The sequence below is a fragment of the Mobula hypostoma genome, chromosome 22, assembly GCF_963921235.1.
Source record: "Mobula hypostoma chromosome 22, sMobHyp1.1, whole genome shotgun sequence".
NCBI classification, from domain to species: Eukaryota; Metazoa; Chordata; class Chondrichthyes; order Myliobatiformes; family Myliobatidae; genus Mobula; species Mobula hypostoma.
The window spans coordinates 46,240,107-46,259,518 of NC_086118.1; the positions used below are offsets into that span (position 1 = coordinate 46,240,107).

A 19,412-nucleotide genomic window follows, 5' to 3' on the forward strand; every position below is an offset into this window, starting at 1 on the left:
GGCCAATGGAAAGGATAAACTATTAGACTAATATACAGTACTGTACAGTGGTCTAAGGCACATATATATAGCGAGGGTGCCTAAAACTCTTACACAGTAAGTCTTTCATTTGTTCATTATGTGCTGTGTCACATGATGTAGCAATCATAGTCTTCCATCCCTTATGCCCGTGATTGTTCTTGACAGATTTTTCTACGGAAGTGGTTTGCTGTTGCCTTCTTCTAGACACTGTCTTTACAAGATGGGTGACCCCAGCCATTATCAATACACTTCAGAGGTTGTCTGCCTGAGGTCAGTGGTCACGTAACCAGGACTTACGACGTGCATTAACTGCTCATGTGACCATCCACCACCTGGGCTTCACGTGACCTAGATCAGTGGGGGGGGGTGAAAAACAGGGGCTAAGCAGGTGCTACACCTTGCCCAGTGGTGACCTGCAGGCCAGTGGAGGGGAGAAGCACCTTACACTTCCATTGGCAGAGATACATCTCCACTCTGCCACCCCAATGTCTTTCCAGTTACTAAAATAACACAATACCATTGCGCTAATACAAAGCTAAGTACTCCTAATTCTGTTTCCCAACTGCCTTCCTATTTTAACCAATACACAGTAGTGTGTAAAAGTCTTAGGCAACCCAGAGATAGACACACACACACACACACACACACACACACACACACACACCTTTTGCACAGTATTGTAAACAGAAAGAGCTGGAAATGGTCAATGTGCAGAGAGCATCTATGAAAAAGGAATTAACAGCAATGTTACTAGTCAAAAGCAGTCAGAGCTGTGAAAGCAAGAAAACAAACTAATTTCCAAGTTGCAGATAGTTGGGCTGAGGGATAAATAGGAGAAAGGATAACTCTTATAAATGGTGGATCCTTGTTGAATGTGGCGGAAATTGACAAAGGAGACCTGGGGTGGAAAATGAGGACCACAAAATCATTCCAATACTTTCCTAGTTCCAAGGAGGGCGTTTGGCAGAAAATGCTAACTGCTGTTTCTCTCTCTGTGTCTCTCTCTAGATCTGTCTAACTTGCTGAGTATTTCATACATTTTCTGATTGTAATGATGGTTTCATTAACACAATGAAGCAATTTGATCAAAGAAGCTTTGGGCACTTTGCAACAGAGGGAACTTGGGCTGATACGGGAATAAGTATTGCACAAAACGCAACCAACAACTCTTAAAGAAAAGAAAAGGTCTTCCAAATTCAAAACAAAAATGTGTTCCTATCCCCATCTTTTCAGGCTGGTTCTCAAGTCAAAGGCTACCAGAAAAATTAGCTATGCGACTGCATAACTGACATAATTTCCACACAGACCAGTTATCTTAAATTAGAAATGCAGTCTCCAGCTTGCCCTCATTTGTAATAAGCTGCTTGTTTATTGAATTACCTCTGCACGCTATAAATAACACTTTTATGGGCTGCCTCTTTTAAGACAAATTTGGGTAAAGGAATGTGGAAAAATTGGTCTTGTGACTGCCACAGAAAGCGAGAATATTTTAAGAAAAAAAAAAGTAGAGGAACAGAAAAAGCCAATAAAGTTCATCTGGAATGAAGTACAGACCTGATAAACAACAATCAGAAAGCAGACCTAATACCGTATCAGATATCATGGAATTTACACGCTGATTAGGAATTGACCTTACCAGGTCAACACATTGTAGCAAACTCTCCACATACAAAACACTGTGGGCTAGAACTGCCCACTCACATTTACTAATCGCGCATTCCTGAAATAAAAGTTCACCAAATAACATAACATCTCCTCTCTATCATAAGTACACGCTACTGACAAGAAAACTTCTATCTCATACAACACATGCTGATAACTTTGTTTGAAAGCTGCCCATGTGCACTGAGAATGGAAAAGAGACAAACAGATTTAAGTATATCACATAAACACACAGTGAAATGCATTAACAACCAACACACACACAACAATGTGCTGGGGGAAACCCACAAGTATCATCACACGTTCTGGCGCCAACATAAAATACCCACAATGCACAGCATCACAAGCGGCAGCAACAACAACAAAGCAAGCTCCTTTCCCACCCCCCATCCACTCAAACCCACAGAGAGGCTTCCGATCCCTGGAACAGCTACAAAGAGCTCCTTGCTCTAGCGTCCTCTCTTTAAAGAGCCTCACACTCTTCCTTACCTCCTGCTCAAAAAGTCTCTCACCAAATTTTAGTCCTCTTGCACCAAGATGCTTTATTTTTTAATCTTCTGATACAGCACGGAATAGGCCCTTCCGGCCCTTTAAGTCACACCACTCAGCAATCCCCAGATTGAACCCTAGCCTAATCATGGGACAACTTACAATGATCAACTAACCTACCAAATGACACGCCTTTGGACCGTGGAAACAAACGGGAGCACCCGGAGGAAACCCACGCGGTCACAGGGAGAATGTATAAACTCCTTACAGACAGCAGTTTTACGTAGCTCAGAGTCTATGTTTTTTTTCCCCTACCTCGATGGAGATTTTTGCTGCCTTAAAGGCACTGTATAAATGGAAGCTGTTGCCATTTACCAGCATCATACAAATGAGCTGTCAAAATTCTCCTTGCTGCTTTAGAACATGCTTTGGTTAAACAAGCTCATTTCTTCGCACTTGCAATTCAATCACGTATTTGTTTAATTATCTTGAACCAAAGTTCGAAGTAAATTTTATCAGAGTACACATACAACCACAAGATTCATTTCCCTGCGGGCACAGTCAGCAAATCTATAGAATAGTAATTATTAACGGGATCAATGAAAGATCAACCAGAGTGCATAAGACAACAAACTGTGCAAATGCAAATATAAATAAGTAGCAATAAATAAAGAGAACATTAAGTAACAAAATAAAGAGTCCTTAAAGTGAGATCATTGGTTGTGGGAACATCCCAATGATGGGCAAGTGAGTGTAGTTATCCCCTTTTTTTCAAAAGCCTAATTGTTGACCTGGAAGTGCAAGTCCTGAGGCTCTTGTACCTTCTATCGGATGGCAGCAGTGAGAAAAGAGTTTAACCTGGGTGGTGAGGATCTCGGACGATGAAAGCTGCTTTTCTATGGCAGCGTTTCATATAGCTGTGCTCAATGGTTGAGAGGGCTTTACCTGCGATGTACTGGGCCAAACCCACTACCTTCTGTAGGATTTTCCATTCAAAGGCATTGGTGTTTCCATACTGGGCTCTGCTGCAGTCAGTCAGTAACACTCTCCACCACACGCATCTGTAGAAGTTTGTCAAAACCATATCCTTCAGGAATGAAAACCTTGCTGGCATGGCACTTACAGAAACCTGACTGAAAAGTTCTGGGCTGACTAACATTTCCTCTCCATCATTTCCATGCATTGTTAATAAATGGAGGAAGGACTGCTCGTTATGTTAGAGCTCCTGACAAGGACATGCTAATACAGATAAACGTGGTCAGCAGCACCCAAAGGAGCAGAGATTTATACTCAGCTGTGTACGTTCAATGTCCAATAAAACAACCACCATGTGTGGCATTCCAGTTCTCTAACAGTTTGTGGGAATTCATACTATCCTATCAAGCTGGATGACGCTGGCCCTCACCTATGGCTTTGGTGTCCACTCTCTTGAGTCGAATACAGAAGGTCAGCGTGAATCTCGGCCTACATGACCAAGTATGAAGGTGAGGGAGGAGAAGATGGTGGCGCGATGCAGTGTGCGCGGCCGTTCCCAGTGAATTTCGATTATGTGTAACTAGGGGCCGTGCACGATCTGGATTTCATGGAGAAAGCCGTGAGAAGCGCAGAGGAACATCTGGAGTAACTTCTGAAATGTCCGCTTCGCTGCCGCTGCTACTGTGCGATCGAGAATCTCCGGAGACAAAAGCCCCTAATCTTCGGCTTTGCCTACCGCCTGTTGCCGGGGCCGGGGTCGAAGCGCTCGGCAGAGATGGTGCTCGGTGCTCGGTGTCGGAGAGCTGATCGGAGGCTCGGAGTTTTCGGACGGACTCGGAGTCGGACTGTGGTCGGATGCTTCCAGGATGCTGCATCAGCAAGTTGGCGGCGCTGGAGGTTCACCGTCTGCGTGAGATGATGGGACTTTCGAGAGACTTTGAGACTTTTACCGTGCCATGGTCTGTTCTTATCAAATTAGGGTATTGCTTTGCACTGTTGTAACTATATGTTATAATTATGTGGTTTTTGTAGTTTTTAAGTTGGTTCGTCATGTGTTTTCATGATATCATTCTGGAAAAACATTTTATCATTTCTTAATGCATGCATTACTAAATGACAATTAAAGGGGACTGCGTGTCCTCATAATCATAATAATAATAATAATAATCATAAGTAGGCCCAACCTGAACCTTCACCCATCCCAACCAATCGACATGGCCACTCTCTCCAACACCCAAGAACCCTCCCACCAACTGGAATGATTCAAGAGCAGTAACTTGGCCCCAGGCAGTGCCTCCTGAGGCCTGATCTCCGGAACACCCTGACAGCCTTTCAACAGCTCCCTAATACAACTGTTTATAAAGGCCAGGGCATGTATAACAAGTTCAAAATCCTTAAACAATGGCTTGTTCGTTATGCGCCGTGTCGTATGACGTGGGCCACCAGGTCTTTCCGCGACCATGACTGTTCTTGGCAAATTTTTCTACAGAAGTGGTTTGCTACTGCCTTCTTCTGGGCAGTGCCTTTACAAGTCAGGTGACCCCATCCAATATCAATACTCTTCAGAGACTGTCTGCTGGCGTCAGTGGTCGCATAACCAGGAATTGTGATACACACCAGCTGCTCAAATGACCATCTACCAGCTGCTCCCGTGGCTTCACATGACCCTGATCGGGTGGGGGGGGGGCGCGGGGTGCTACACCTTTCCCAAGGGTGACCTGCAGGTTAGCAGAGGGAGGAGTACCTCACACCTCCTTTGGTAGAGGCATATCTCCACCCCAACAGTGTAACATCTAAAAATAACACATTTAATTAAAAGCACCTTAAGTTGTAGAAATTAGCCAAATACATCAACAAATAGAAAAAAAACTGTCTAACTTTTCTCTCAGCCTCAATATTCCCCATTCACATGAGTGGGGTTAAATTCCAATCACCCTGGCAGAAAGCTCAGGGGTGGGGGTTGGAGGAGCAAGATGCCAGGTGCATCTTGGCCTTTGTCTCCGGACTGCAGTGAAGCAGGAACCGGGCACTGGCTCACCTCTGACCTTTGTGGAATTCATTGCCACAGACAGCTGTACAGGCCTAATCACTGGGCAGAGGCTGATAAGTTCTTGATTAGTAAGGGTGTCAAAGATTATGGGGAGACAGCAGGAGAATGGGGTTGAGTGGGATAGTAGATCAGCCTTGATGGAATGGCAGAGCAGACTTGATGGACCAAATGGCCTAATTCTGCTCCATGGTTTATGGGCTCTGCAGTGTAGAAGACGAGAAGCTGCCTGCACAACAAAGAGGCAGCCACCCAGTGCCCCGTGAACCATCAGTAATCAGAAGGAAGAACCCATCCCAATCAAGTGCACGCCTTCACAATGTGCAGCCAAGGGGAGGTTTCTACTCCACTGGGAGGAGGTGTGGGGAGGGGGGAGGGCCTCACTAACCAATGTTTAATGCCGACAACTTTTGCAACGGACTTATCATAACTTAATATCCTATTTGGGCACTTTACCCAGGACACACAGTACTTTGGATCTTGCGCAATGTGTGGACTGCCAGCTGGCACTGAAAAAATTCAAGAGTACGGGCAGACTTTCTTCCAGCACCTTGACCGGAAGGTCTGAGCTCCAAACCTGCCCCTGCTGTTACTCACGTTGCCGTTTCAGACTTGAGGAAGGTATGGTACAGACTGGAGTTAATTTGCTACGTAATTATTTGGGTGAGTTAGTGCAGCTACCGTTTCCGGGAAGGGTGCAGCAATGGTCAAGAAGTTCATGTCCTTCCCAGCTTCCTCGCCCATCAGATTCAATCGTCGGCCGCCCTTCGTTACCTCCACCTATCACCTCTCAGGCTCCATTTCTATCTCCACTCTTCCTTCCTCCATCTACCCATCACCCCTCCTTAACCTGGATCCACCTATCACCTACCAGGTCTTGCCCTCCTCCTTCCCTTCACCCCCTTTGGACTGCCCCTCTCTCTCCTCTACCTTTAATCCCAAATGAAGAAGCTTGACTTGAAGCGTGACCTGCCCATTTCCTCTCCACAGATGCTATGTGACCCACAGAGCTCCCCCATCTTGTTTGCTGGTCCAGGTTCCATTGTCAGTCATCGCTTGGGTCTCCCGGATTTCCACACCGAGGGAGCCCAGGGCATGGCGCACGACAGGAAAACCAGGCCAAGTGGAGAAAGTACAACCAACAACCACCGACTCAAGTCACAATTAACACACCAGGGTCAAAGGCCACGGCCCCCTTCTTCCGAAGTGACCTACAAGCCAGACGCCGTTCAGCAGACTGCCCCTACCTTGACGGCCATCAGCGTGTCACTGGGTGTGTGTCGCATCTTTTCCACCACGCCATAAGCACCGCGGCCCAGCTCCGAGAGTGGCTCCAAATCATCGGCTTTCACCTCAAAGTTCTGTGGAAACAAGCACTCGAGTTTAGTAGCCGTCAGTAAACAGTGGCCGGTAAGTACGGTTCAGGCCAGCAGAGGACCGTCTCAACTAGAGCAGGTGGTGAATAAAGCAGACGGGAGCATGGACATTGGACTCCCAGTGGACAACACACAATGGAGCACGCACAGTACGTCTCCATCGAGGCCAATCACTACCACAGCAGATCGGTTGTGGGAATGTGACGAACGCGCCTGCAGCTGATTGACAGCGTGGTGAGTCTAGTGGCTCTCACGTGCAGGAGGTGCTCTCTTTTGGTGAAGGTTTTCGAGTGCACGTGCTGTTCATCTCACGGGCCCGGTTCATCGTTCACACACTACAAGTTTCCCTGTGTGTACTAATATTACTCAGAAAAAAGTTTAATTATACCATGCCATTGTCGTTCTTGCTCCGCGCATACGTAACAGTCAGACAACGTGGTTCATTTTTTAAGGACCTGGATATTACAACACTACAAAAGCAGAGTTCTGAAGTTGCTAATGGGGAAATGGTGGGTATTACAATCAGTCCAAAGAAATCCAGATCAGCTTAAGGCTAACACTGCAAAAAGTTACATCCAAGGTGCAGTGGGGATCTGGTATACAGATACTGCAAGTAATTAGGAAATTTCACAAGAGAACACTGGGAATTGAAAGCAAGGTTAGGAGATAGTGGTTCAGGTTTATATTGGATTGATGAAACCTCATCTGGAGGACTGCCTTCCATCAGGGTTTCTTTACTTAAGGAAAGATGTGAATGTTTTGGAAGCAGTCCAGAGGAAGTCTACTGGGCTTGATCCTGGAATGGCACACTATCCCATGAGGAAAGGTTGGACATGCTAGTCTTGAATGTGCTAGAGACACAACACGCTGCAAATGCAGTGGGTCAGATGATCAGACAGCATCCGTGAGGGAAAAGGACAGACAACATTTCAGTTTGAGACCCTTCATCTGGACTGGATTTGGACCAGTCAAGATGGAGGGTCTTGACCTGGAACACTGGCTGCCTGTTTCTCTCTGTAAATGATGCCTGGTCCACTGGGTTCCTCAAGCATCCTGAGGTTGATCTTGAAGTTCAGAAGAGTGGAGATGCCTTCATTGTAATGTAGAAGATCTTCAGCTCTCAGGACAAGATGGAAATGGAGAGGATCACTCCTCTGGTGAGAGAATAAGCGTTTAAAAATAAGGGGGCCCATTCAAGATAAACGAGCAATACAGAAATGTGCAAAAGACCTTGGCACATATATATAGCTGGGGTGCCTAAGAATGTTGCACAGTACTGTATATTGTTTAAAATGAGAAGGTGGTTGGGAAACAGAAATAGAGTACTTAGCTTTGTATGAGTTCAGTAGTATGAAGTGTTATTTGGTAACTGGGAAGACAATGTACAGTACTGTGCAAAAGTCTTAGGCACAGGACAAAGTATCTTTGCAGCTGTCTTCCTTAAAGAGCTCTTGAAAGTTTTTAAAGTAAAGGATGATAATTTATTGATGAGCTAGGTTACTGTGGGTGGACAGGAACGCTGGGAGTGCAATCCCATCTTCCAGTCATAGAACAATACAACTCAAATACATGCCCTCTGGTCCAACAAGTCCAAGCCAACCACACCACAGTGCCTGCCCAGCTAATCCCAATTTTGTATGCTCAAGCTCATATCCCTGCCAGCCTTGCCCCTCCACATACCGACTGAAATGACACTACTGTACTGTCTCAACCTCCTGCTCTGACAGCTCATTCCATACATTTATCACCTTCTGCATGAAAAAGTTGCCTCGTGGGTCTCTTCTCCCCCTCACCCTAAAATTATGCCCTTTAGTTTTGTGTTCCTCTGTGTCGGAGAAAAGTCTGCTATCATCAACCTTAGCAGTGCCTCTCGTCATTTTAAACACTTCAGTGAGGTTGTCCCTCATTCTCCCACATTCTGAATGATCGGGCATAGGTTTGCAGGGCTGAATGGTCCACTCCTGCTTCCAATTCACATCTTCCTAACCAGTGGCTTGCTACTCTTTGGGAACATCCCAAGCAAGCTGAAACCTACTGTGACAAGAGTACACATAAATTACGATGTTAGCTGTCCTGTGTTTGCACCAGTGGGATCAGCAGTTGGTCTGCCACCTGTCTTCAGGAGAAAGAGAGATAAGGAAAACAATGGAGCAGCAGTTGGAGATGTTAATGAAGGGACGGAAGGAGAGCTGTCAAGATCGGCTCCCCCTTTGAACCCTGAACTGTTTGAAGTGATGGACAGGCGATACCCCAGCAGGGGGATAAAAAGGGACAAGTTCGCTAAGGCAGGACACACACGACACCACGAGGTAACGAGACCCTGGAAGCAGTGCGCCTCCCATAAGTCAGTGGGAAGTTTTGGAGGGCTGGTCGCGGGACCAAGCCATAGACGCACACGGTGGAAAGGTACGATCGGCGGGAACCTGGTGTGTGTCCGCCCTTGCCTGGGTGCCAGGTTCACCGCAGAGAAACGATCGTATCTGGAAACGGAGGGGTCACGGTCGGTGACCTCAGAAGACATCACAAAGGGCTGGCCCGAAAGCTGATTGTGAAGGTCTGTGTGGAAGCCGTTTGAATATTCATTCGTTTTGCTCTCTCTCTCCTTCCCCCCCCGCCACTGTCCATCACCACAGCAGTGATTACTGCGAACTGAACTGAACTCAGTTGAACTGAACTGAGTTGAACATCACTTTGAAACTGGTCATTTACCCCTAGACAACGATAGAGCTTGATTGATCCTGTTATCCAAATTCTGTGTACATGTGTGTTTGTCATTGCTGAACTGTTGCATTTATTATCCTTTTGATTAGAGTACTGTGTTGCTTGTTTCTTTAATAAAACTTTCTTAGTTCTAATAATCCAGACTCCAACTGAGTGATCCATTTCTGCTGGTTTGGCAATCCAGTTACAGGGTACGTAACACTACCAAATATTGAAAGGTCTAGATGCAGAGGACAATTCCAACAGAGGGAGAGTCTAGGACCAGAGGGCCAGCCTCAGAATGAAAGGATTTCCCTTTAGAACAGAGATAAGGAAGAATTCCTTTCACCAGACAGTTGTGAATCTGTGGAACTCATTGCAACAGATGACTGGAGGGGGTGAGTCACTGGATATATTTAAAGCAGAGTTTGATGCACTCTTCGTTAGTAAGGGCGCCAAAAGTTACGGGGAGAAGGCAGGAGAATAGTGTTGATGCTGAGATACATTTTAGGATGCGCTGGTGTAACCTGGGGTTAGATAATACATCAGCCATGATGGAATGGTGGCGCAGTCTCGATGGGCCAAATGACCTGATTCTGCTCCACTATCTTAAGAGCAGAATCCTAAATGGTCTAGGTTCAGAGGTAATTTTCAGGATTCAAGAATCAAGTTCATTTATCACATATACAGTGAAATGCGCAATTTGCAGTAACAGCCAACACACTCGAGGGTGTGCTGGGGGCAGCCCGCGAGCGTCTGGGCACACTCCAGCATTGGTTTTCAATCACTCAGGAAGTTTCCCTGCAGTCTGCGGCAAAGTTGCTTCTGAGTCACCAAAGGGAGCGTGAGTGTTAAAACCCATCCCTCCCCCAGCTCCACATCCTCTCTCTTCCCCCCCCGCCCCCATCAACCCTACTTGCCCCCATCTGATGCTCCTGAGATCAGGCTCCATGGACTAACAGAACCAACCATCAGAAGTCAGCAGCTAACACCGCAGCACAAGTTACCAAAAGCCAACTTCCCAAAATGCTTTGACGCAAAAGAAAGCAAAAATTTATTTTTAAATATCTCTAGCAGAATGGTTGGCATCCGAAAAAGAAAACTGATAGGATTTCCAGAGCTAGAGCCCCGATGGATTCCAACATTGTAAGAATATAAAAGATTTCAGCCAATCCCACGAAAACGGACGCAGGGCGTCTGTCAACAGAGAGGCAACTGACAGAACACGTTTGCAGACCAACTATTTATACACGTTCACATCCGGAGACCCTGCCATAACTCAGTCAGTTGACAGGTCAGACACTGCTTCATCCTGGCAGAAGCTGTGTGCTGCATAACACATTATGTATTACGATGTTGCCAGGTGAGGTGACAATCCCTTAAGTCGAGGGGATGATCGCTGTTAAGTAACAAGAGTTGGCCAAGGTCAGGTCTCCTGGGACAAGGACAGGCAGAGGCTGCAAACAATATCTGGTCCTTGTGACAAGGTTGGTGTGGATTCCAACTGTACAATTCATTCCAGATCACACTGCTTCCAAGTACAAGAGGTATTGTCCAGGACAAAAAGGCAGCTATCTGATCTTAAACAGTCCTGATGGAGGGTCTCGGCCTGAATAATCGACTCCATAATTCCTCTCCACAGGTGCTGCCTGACCTACTGAGTTCCTCCAGCATTGTGTTTTTGTGTAGCTAACTGATCTTCTAGTATGAAAAAGTGACAATTATATCAAAAAATAGGCTATTATTATTAAGATGGTGAATTACCTTAAGTAGTGAATAACTTATGTTAACCAGTCAATTTTATGTTAATTATCGCAAACCCAAAAATATCCAGATGCTAGAATCCAAGCAACACACACAAAATACTGAAGGAATTCAGGAGGCCAGGCAGCATCTATGGAAAAGAGGAAACAGTTGATGTTAATTATGTTAGTTTCTGATGTCAAATGGCGAGTTTGCTTTGATCAAATCTCCAGAGTGACCAGGCAAAAGAGCACAACTTACGTGGTAACCCCGCAGTGGATTTGTCAGCGGATCTCTCTCTCACTCCACACACACTCACACTATCACATACACCCCTCTGACGCTTTAGGCTCCACCAGGATCCCATGAAAGGGGCAGAAACTCAAGATTCCTGAGGGAATTGATGCTCTCTCTTCCAGAAGAGAGTGTCACAAGAGGCCTCATCTGGTCCCTCAGCTGGCCAATATTTATCCCTCGCTCAACATTGCCAAAAGTCAACTCTGACAAGGAATCCAGATCTATAGTGAAGTGGTGGGGGCAGATAGATTAGGGATATTTAAGAAACTCTTAGACTCATGGATGATGGGAAAATTAAGGGGTATCTAGGAGGGAAGGGTTAGATTCATCTTAGAGTAGGTAAAAGATCGGGACAACGTCGTGAGCCGAAGGGCCTGGACTATGCTATAATGTTGCGTCTTCTCTTTTCTATAAGACTAAAATGAATTGTTATTTTAGCAAAATCTGCAGTATTGAAACACACATATCACCAAAAGGAACCAAGGTGAACATTTAACTTCTTAGAGCAGGTTCTGTGTGCTTTTTGGGTATCCCAACACTTCTTTTGAGTTTCTGCTCAGGCATTGTGCGATACATGGGCTGAACCCAACTCATGACTCTACAGTGTAGTCATGGACCACTGCTGCCCCCTCGTGACCACACAGCTCCACTGAGTCAAGGCTAGATTATCCCCAAATGCTAGCAGCACAGTCCTGCCCTTTCCATGTGCTAACATAAAACACGGATCAGCCCAGCGCAGGAACAGGGCCCGTCGCCCACAGGTCTGCACTGATCCAATATAATCCCATCTGTCCGTGCTCTATACCACAGTAGCGGTGCAGTTAGCGCGGCTGGAGTTCGGGGTTCAACTCTGACGTCATCTGTACGGAGTTTGCATGTTCTCCCCCGTGAACTGCATGGGCTCCTCCCGGGCACACTGCTTTCTTCCCACATTCTAAAGACGCATCGGTTAGTAGGTTAATTGGCCATTGTAAATTGTCCTGCGGTTAGGGTGGGATTAAACAGCTGGGTTGCTAGGCAGCGTGGCTCACTGGGTCAGTAGGCCCCGTCTCGCACTGAACTTCTAAGTAAATAAATAAATAATAACAGAGGTTTTGTGAATTCTTATTGATCAAAGGCCAAATGTTTGAATGCCCAGGCCTGAATCAGAACCCACTGGTGGCTGGAGGCCAAAAAAAGGACAGCCTGTCTTGAGGTTAGAGAAGTGTGCAAGTACCTTATAACACCTCAGTATTACATCCTTCCTTTTATATTCTAGTCCTCTTGAAATGAAATCTAACATTGATTTGCCATCATTACTACTGATCCAACCTGCAAATCAACCTTTAGCGAATCCTGCACGAGGATTCCCAGAGTCCACTTGCATCTCGGATTTCAGAATTTGCTCCCCATTTAGAAAATCGCCCTTATTCCTGCTACCAAAATGCATTTCCAAGTTACACACAGGGAAGTTCCCCACTTTACACTGTCACGCAGCCTTCTACAATCAGAGTTAAACCTTAAGATTGAAAAGACTGCCTCATGGGTTACAGAGGAATCTTCAAAGTCTTTCTGAGAAGCAAAGTGCACATTCTGTTCTACTTTAAGCAGGGAATAGGGGAGCAGCCCCCTCAAGTGGTCAAAGCAAGCATTGCAGCAAAAGCAACTACAGAGATTCCAGTCCCTGTATACTTCCATCCCCCATCAGGAAGGTCTCAAAGCTCTCCGCTTCTTTTTGGATTCCAGACCCAATCAGTTCCCCTCTACCACCACTCTGCTCCGTCTAGCGGAATTAGTCCTTACTCTTAATAATTTCTCCTTTGGCTCCTCCCACTTCCTCCAAACTAAAGGTGTAGCTATGGGCACCCGTATGGGTCCTAGCTATGCCTGCCTTTTTGTTGGCTCTGTGGAACAATCTATGTTCCGTGCTTATTCTGGTATCTGTCCCCCACTTTTCCTTCGCTACATCGACGACTGCATTGGTGCTGCTTCCTGCACGCATGCTGAGCTCGTTGACTTTATTAACTTTGCCTCCAACTTTCACCCTGCCCTCAAGTTTACCTGGTCCATTTCCGACACCTCCTTCCCCTTTCTAGATCTTTCTGTCTCTATCTCTGGATACAGCTTATCCACTGATGTCTACTATAAACCTACTGACTCTCACAGCTATCTGGACTATTCCTCTTCTCACCCTATCTCTTGCAAAAATGCCATCCCCTTCTCGCAATTTCTCCGTCTCCACCATATCTGCTCTCAGGATGAGGCTTTTCATTCCAGGACGAGGGAGATGTCCTCCTTTTATAAAGAAAGGGGCTTCCCTTCCTCCACTATCAACTCTGCTCTCAAACGCATCTCCCCCAGTTCACGCACATCTGCTCTCACTCCATCCTCCCGCCGCCCCACTAACAATAGGATTCCCCTGGTCCTCACCTACCACCCCACCAGCCTCCGGGTCCAACATATAATTCTCCGCAACTTCCGCCACCTCCAACGGGATCCCACCACTAAGCACATCTTTCCCTCCCCCCCCCCTGCTTCCCGCAGGGATCACACCCTACGCGACTCCCTTGTCCATTCGTCCCCCCCATCCCTCCCCACTGATCTCCCTCCTGGCACTTATCCGTGTAAGCGGAACAAGTGCTACACATGCCCTTACACTTCCTCCCTTACCACCATTCAGGGCCCCAGACAGTCCTTCCAGGTGAGGCGACACTTCACCTGTGAGTCGGCTGGGGTGATATACTGCGTCCGGTGCTCCCGATGTGGCCTTCTATATATTGGCGAGACCCGACGCAGACTGGGAGACCGTTTTGCTGAACACCTACACTCTGTCCGCCAGAGAAAGCAGGATCTCCCAGTGGCCACACATTTTAATTCCACGTCCCATTCCCATTCTGACATGTCCATCCACGGCCTCCTCTACTGTAAAGATGAAGCTACACTCAGGTTGGAGGAACAACACCTTATATTCTGTCTGGGTAGCCTCCAACCTGATGGCATGAACATTGACTTCTCTAACTTCCGCTAATGCCCCACCTCCCCCTAGTACCCGATCCGTTATTTATTTTTATACACACATTCTTTCTCTCACTCTCCTTTTTCCTCCCTCTGTCTCTCTGACTATACCCCTTGCCCATCCTCTGTTTCCACCCCCCCCCGTCTTTCTCCCTGGATCTCCTGTCCCATGATCCTCTCGTATCCCCTTTGCCAATCACCTGTCCAGCTCTTGGCTCCATCCCTCCCCCTCCTGTCTTCTCCTATCATTTTGGATCTCCCCCTCCCCCTCTCACTTTCAAATCTCTTACTAACTCTTCCTTCAGTTAGTCCTGACGAAGGGTCTCGGCCTGAAACGTCGACTGAAACTCTTCCAATAGATGCTGCCTGGCCTGCTGCGTTTACCAGCAACTTTGATGTGTGTTGCTTGAATTTCCAGCATCTGCAGAAATCCTGTTACAGAGATTCCTGAGAGATTCTGCAGACTCTGGAAATCTTGCAAGACAGACACAGACACCCACCCGCCCCCCCCCAAGCAGAACCCAGACTGGGGAACCCCTGAGCTCGAGGAACTCAGCAAGTCAAGCAGTATCGATGGAGGGGGATAAAAAGTTGACGTTTCAGGCCCAGACTCTTCATCGCGACTGGAAAGGTAGGAGAGAGGATGGAATACAAGCTGGCAGGAGAAAGGAGAGACCAGGTGAGTGGGTGGGGGCGGAGGGGGAATGATGTAAGAAGCAGGGAGGGAATTGGTGGAAAAGACAGAGCTGAAGAAGGAGGAATCTGATAGGAAAGGACAGTGGACCATGGAATCAAGGAAAGGAGGTGGGGAAGACGAGGGAGGTGATGGGTAGGTCATGAGGATGAGAGGATGATTAGGATAGGGAATGGAACAAGAGGGAAGAAGCGGGGGTAGGGAGAGAAGTGGAGAGAAAACAGAGGGGAGTAATTACCAGAAGACAGAGAAAATGTTGTTCATGCCATCAGGTTGGAGGCTACCTAGTGCCAAATGCTCCTCGTACACTAACCCTTTCATTCCCGGAATTATTCTCCTGAACCTTGCTCTGCACCCTCTCCAATCTCACACATTGATCCAGGGGCTTTGTTCTATTTTAAGGATTCCACACACTTTTATTTACTTTCCAAGAATTCCAGAAGAAACGGACAATGAAATATTCTGACTTCACATCTGTTTGTGGTGATGTAGGGCCCTATAACAACATCATGCTGTTCTGCAATTACTCTGGCACGATGCCAAGTGAACGGTAGGGGCCGAGTGAATCTTACCTTTTCACCGATAGCAATGCAGGCCTTTGAGTCCAGGTCCCTGGGAGGGCTGCAGAGAGAACGAACAAAATTAATTCAGCTACAACATCCTCCGACTATCAACCCAACAGGAAGCAAAATCAGAAAACTCTGGAACCATTCAGAGGTTCAGGCAAGCTCTGAAATAAAGGGCAAGGGGGACTGTTGCAAGCCAATGACCTTTGAGCAGAATTGGGAAAAGCTGGCGACGAACAATCGATTCCAATTGGATCGATTGCATAAATGTATTAAATGCGTATGGAGCCGAATAACCATGCAGTGAATTGATTGGGCCTCCAACACACAGAAACCCCTCTTTCTTCTGTGGGCTTTCGAGTGCCCATTTCACGTCTCGGCGGGCCTGGTTCGTCGCGAACACACTGCAAGTTGTCTCGCATTTACCATTATTAATCTGGCCCAGTAAAACATTTAATTTTACTGCTATATTGACGTAGCTGTCCGGCGCAGATGTAACAGAGGGGAAGGGGAGGAGAGGACGAGGAAGGAGGGTTTGTGGGGACACGAGACTCAGCAGATGGTGGAGCCTGCCGTGAAAAGCAACAACTACCACAAGAACAAGGTGTACAGTGAGAGAATAATACTAGAAATATTGGGGCATTTTAGAAATAAAATAGAGGACTACGTAGGAGGGAAAGACAAGATTGATCTTAGAGTAAGTTAAATGGTCAGCACAACATCGTGGGACGAAGAACCTGACTGTACTGTTCCATGTTCTAGAACAGCAGAAGTGGTTTGTTCGTTTGTTATGTACTGTGGCGTTTAACGTGAGCAATCATGGTCTTATTCATGACCAATTGTTCTTGGCAAATTTTTCTACAGAAGTGGCTTGCCATTGCCTCTTTCTGGGCAGTGTCTTTACAACCGCAGAAATTATCAATACTCTTCAGAAATTGTCAGTGGTGGCACAACCACGACTTGTGATCATCCATCACTTGGTCGCATGGCTTCATGTGACCCTAGTCGAGAGAGGCTAAGCAAGTGCCAGTCCTTGCCCAAGGGTGACCTGCAGGCTGGCGAAGGAAAGGAGCACCTTACACCTCCCTATCTCTACCCCACCACTCGTGGAAGAAGTAAAACAAAAAAGGATAAAGCTGAAAATGTCTGAAATCAAAGCAGAAAAGACAGCGGGTGCTGGAAATGCAAAACAAAATGGCAGATGCTGAACACGCTTGGGAATTAAGAGTCCAGAAGGCTGGAAAGGTGAACTATTGTTCCCCTAGTCTTGGAACCTCTTTCAATAGCCTGCAGCAACTCCCAGGTCACTGAGCAAACGCAGGGTTTTAAAAACTAGCAAAACTCTCAAGGACTTGAGAAGCTGTACTTTTCACTGAATGAAGGTGCCCAGTGTGAGCAGGGCTTGGATGAGGTGACAGCTAGTTCACTAACCAGATCATATCCTTCACTGGAACACTGAGTTCCAAACCAGAGCTCACAAAATCATGGAAAACAGGTACCAAGGATTTTATTCTGGGTTCAAATATTTCGAAGCAAAGCACCAGTACAAAGGAATAACTAAATATTATAATTCAATTCATGTATGAAGAGCACTTGATGGCTCAGGGCCTGTACGCACTGGAGTTTAGAGCAATGACGAAGGGTATCTCATTGAAACCTATCAAATATAGAAAGGCCTATAAAGAATGGATGTGGAGAGGATGTTTCCTATAGTGGGGGAGTCTAGGACCAGAGGGCACAGCCTCTGAATACAAGGACTTCCCTTTGCAACAGAGATGAGGAGGAATTTCTTTAGCCAGAGAATGGTGAACGACAAGTCATTGGGTATATTTAAAGTAGAGGTTGATAGGTTCTCCATTAATAAGAGTGTCAAAGGGTACAGGGAAATGGCAGGAGAATGATTGATTGATAAATCATCCATGGCAGAGCAGAATTGATGGGCCAAATGGCCTAATGTCTTACGTGATAAGATTAAGGAGCTGGTGGTGGACCTGAGGGGAGTTAAGGCACTGGTGACCCCTGTTTCCATCCAGGGGGTCAGTGTGGACATGGTGGAGGATTACAAATACCTGGGGATATGAATTGACAATAAACTGGACTGGTCAAAGAACACTGAGGCTGTCTACAAGAAGGGTCAGAGCCGTCTCTATTTCCTGAGGAGACTGAGGTCTCTTAACATCTGTCGGACGATGCTGAGGATGTTCTACAAGTCTGTGGTTTGCCAGTGCGATCATGTTTACTGTTGTTTGCTAGGGCAGCAGGCTGAGGGTAGCAGACACCAACAGAATCAACAAACTCATTCATAAGGCCAGTGATGTTGTGGGGATGGAACTGGACTCTCTGACAGTGGTGTCTGAAAAGAGGATGCTGTCCAAGTTGCATGCCATCTTGGACAATGTCTCCCATCCACTACATAATGCACTGGGTGGGCACAGGAGTACATTCAGCCAGAGACTCATTCCACCGAGATGCAACACAGAGCGTCACAGGAAGTCATTCCTGCCTGTGGCCATCAAACTTTACAACTCCTCCCTTGGAGGGTCAGACACCCTGAGCCAATAGGCTGGTCCTGGACTTATTTCCTGGCATAATTTACATATTACTATTTAATTATCTATGGTTTTATTACTATTTAATTATTTATGGTGCAACTGTAACGAAAACCAATTTCCCCCGGGATCAACACAGTATGACTATGACTATAAAAACAAAGAGCAGGTATGGGGGACAGGAATCAAATTGACAGTGCTTTCATTAGGAGGATAGTCCACAGTAGTCAGAAGATAGAAGTTTCCAAGATGATCTATCTGATGAAAAATCACAGGGATTTAAATATCTAAACTACAGGTACCTACTGATGACATGATTCACAAATGAAGTATAAAAGAGCTGTGGTACATACAGTATACAAGACTGCAAGTACTCATACAGCGTACAGGAACACTTGGGCATGAACTGCTCATAATGTGCATTTGTGATTTTACATACTCCACAGTTTTATTTGAAAATAAAGTACAGTTCTATCATAGCACATCATGAGGCCATTCAACCCACTTACCACCTGCTAGCAGAGCAATCCCATGGGTCCTATTCTCTAGAGCTCTGTTAATTACTCTCGAGCCCCTTTTAGAAGGCACAGATTGATTCTACTTTGACCAGTCATACACTCTGGGATTTATGGCCTCTCAGTAATCAGCAATCTCTGGTTTAATGGCATCTTTCTCACCACCTACTTGTACTTTCAGCCCAAAATGATCTGAGAGTCATTCGGCGCAGGAACAGGCCCTTCAGCCCATCTGGTCCATGCTGAACTATCATCTGTCTTGTCCCATCGACCTGCCTCTGGACCTGGACCATAGCTTTCGTTGATCTACCTATCCAAATTTCTCTGTTGGAATCGAATCCACATGCACTACTTGCGCTGGCAGCTCATTCCACACTCTCACCACCCTCTGAGTGAGGAAGTTCCCCTTAAAACATTTCACCTTTCACCCTTAACCCATGACCTTCGGTTCCAGTCTCACACAACCTCAGTGGGGGGGAAAGCCTCGACTCAGTGACAGGACGGACCCTGGGCTGTGCGCCTCTTCACTTTCCCACACACAGAGAGAAAACATACCATGTGTTTTTCCTGATATAATTATTTTCCAAGGCACACAGAGTGACTGGACTCGCTCCAGGAATAAAGACCATCCCTCTGCCACATCCAAGCAGATGTCAGTTTTCCAATTCATTCAAAACAACTCTAGAAAAACAGACCCCACTCAAGTTGCGGCATTTCCTCCGGAGATTTTGGTGTTTTTCCCTCTTTTAGAACGTGACACACTCACATAAGTAATGTGCTGCCA

General features: G+C 46.4%; 1 protein-coding gene across 2 annotated transcripts in view; it reads right to left on the bottom strand.

The window, feature by feature from the left end:
* Nucleotides 1-19,412, bottom strand: part of LOC134360322 (dual specificity mitogen-activated protein kinase kinase 6) — a 148,110-nt gene that overhangs the window by 82,528 nt on the left and 46,170 nt on the right. For both annotated transcript variants that reach the window (XM_063074549.1, XM_063074548.1), the window contains exons 3-4: nucleotides 15,571-15,619; nucleotides 6,442-6,555 (exon numbers count right to left, since the gene is read on the bottom strand). In XM_063074549.1, the coding sequence (XP_062930619.1) occupies nucleotides 6,442-6,555; nucleotides 15,571-15,619 (163 nt within the window). The remainder of the gene's footprint in view (nucleotides 1-6,441; nucleotides 6,556-15,570; nucleotides 15,620-19,412) is intronic.